The 1,401-nt window shown below is 55.5% G+C and overlaps 1 protein-coding gene across 1 annotated transcript in view; it reads right to left on the bottom strand.

The window, feature by feature from the left end:
• The window catches only part of nub1 (negative regulator of ubiquitin-like proteins 1), a gene marked incomplete in the record, with an annotated part of 15,057 nt that overhangs the window by 4,631 nt on the left and 9,025 nt on the right, over positions 1-1,401 (bottom strand). Inside the window, 5 exon segments of the mRNA XM_014030557.1 lie at positions 106-295; positions 375-452; positions 519-665; positions 754-906; positions 973-1,080. Of these exon segments, the coding sequence (XP_013886011.1) occupies positions 106-295; positions 375-452; positions 519-665; positions 754-906; positions 973-1,080 (676 nt within the window).

The following is a 1,401-nucleotide window of genomic DNA, read 5'->3' as shown; positions in this document are numbered from 1 at the left end:
CTACAGACATCTGGTTTTCCTGGGGTTCCTACAGACCTGTAAGCTTGTTTCTTGTCCAAACCAGCTGATGGACACCTGGTCAATCTGGTGGACTTTGATACTGACCTGTGGAGGTGGAGGAGGTGCTGGCCTCCTCAGAGGACGGAGATGTGGAGGAGGTGGAGGGCGGGGACAGGAGATCTGGGGACAAGACTCCCTGGTTGTCCAGAAGCAGCTGAGTTGCTGATTGGACGTCTCCTCCTGTCAGCCTGAGGGCCGCTTCAGCAGAGTCCCTCTCAAACCCTAAATACAGCAGCTGCAGGGGACAGGGGACAGGGGACAACCTCAGCCAAGAGACACACAGGGACAGAGACTCAGGACAGAGTCTGGTTTACCTGATCCACCTTTTCAGGACTGACAACCCCCTCTGGGCTGGTGTTGGTCTGAACAGCCTGAGACGAGTCCAGCAGGATCTGAAGACAAACAGGGACAATCAGAGACATTCAGAGACACTGGGTGTGTCCTCAGAGGTCACTAACGCTGTAAGCTTTGTCCACGTCTCCRTCGGCGTGGTGAAGAGCCCGGGCTGCGTCTTTCCTGGAGAAGCCCAGCTCCATCAGGGTGCTGATGGACTCCGTCCTGGTCCTCCTCTTCTGCCTCTCCCTCTGCATCAGCTCCTGACGCTCCTGACCCAGAACAGCAGCAGAGTCCAGGACATCTGAGGACCCCACTGAGGGACATCTGTGTTCAGCGTGGTCCTCAGGTGACGCTTACCTGTCGGCGGTTGGTGATGTGGATGGCGGCCTCCTGCAGGTCTCCTCCTGAGGCTCGCAGTCCGAGWCGAGCTTCTCTCTCAGTGAAACCCAGATCCATCAGCTGGGCCATCTTCTCCGAGTCAGGACAGAGACGTCCACACAGAGACTCCACCTGGACAGAAACAAACCTCAGACCAGGCAGACCACCTGAGGGTCTTGGTCCAGCAGCAGGACTTACCTTGGCCAGCAGCAGTCGGGCCTGAGAGTCGTTTCCTTCGATGTAGCTCAGGAGGCTCTGCAGGAGGTAGAGACGCAGGAACAGAACCTCCTCTCTGCCCGTGTTCCCCTGACAACAGACATGTGGAAAATGACACAGCAGGACGAGTCCTTCACCTCCTGCAGATACACAACTCTATCTGCAGGTCTGGGGTCTGGCCCAGCTCCAGGACCATAACTGGGTCTCTGATCCTGACAGCTGGTGTTCCTGGAGTCCTGAGGAGCCCCTCAGAACCTTCTGTATGAGATCAATCTTGTGTCAACAGGAACTGAGCTTAAATTGCTCAGATTGGGCCTCATGCAGGAACTGTTGGTACGCACAGATTTGTTCTTCAGTTGTGCGTACGAGTGATTTAGGAGAATTTGTGGCATTCACCAATGTTTTCATATT

The sequence above is a fragment of the Austrofundulus limnaeus genome, unplaced genomic scaffold, assembly GCF_001266775.1.
Source record: "Austrofundulus limnaeus strain Quisiro unplaced genomic scaffold, Austrofundulus_limnaeus-1.0 Scaffold1080, whole genome shotgun sequence".
NCBI lineage: Eukaryota > Metazoa > Chordata > Actinopteri > Cyprinodontiformes > Rivulidae > Austrofundulus > Austrofundulus limnaeus.
Note: the sequence above shows the minus strand (reverse complement) of the source record. Positions and strands in the feature narration are given on the sequence as shown.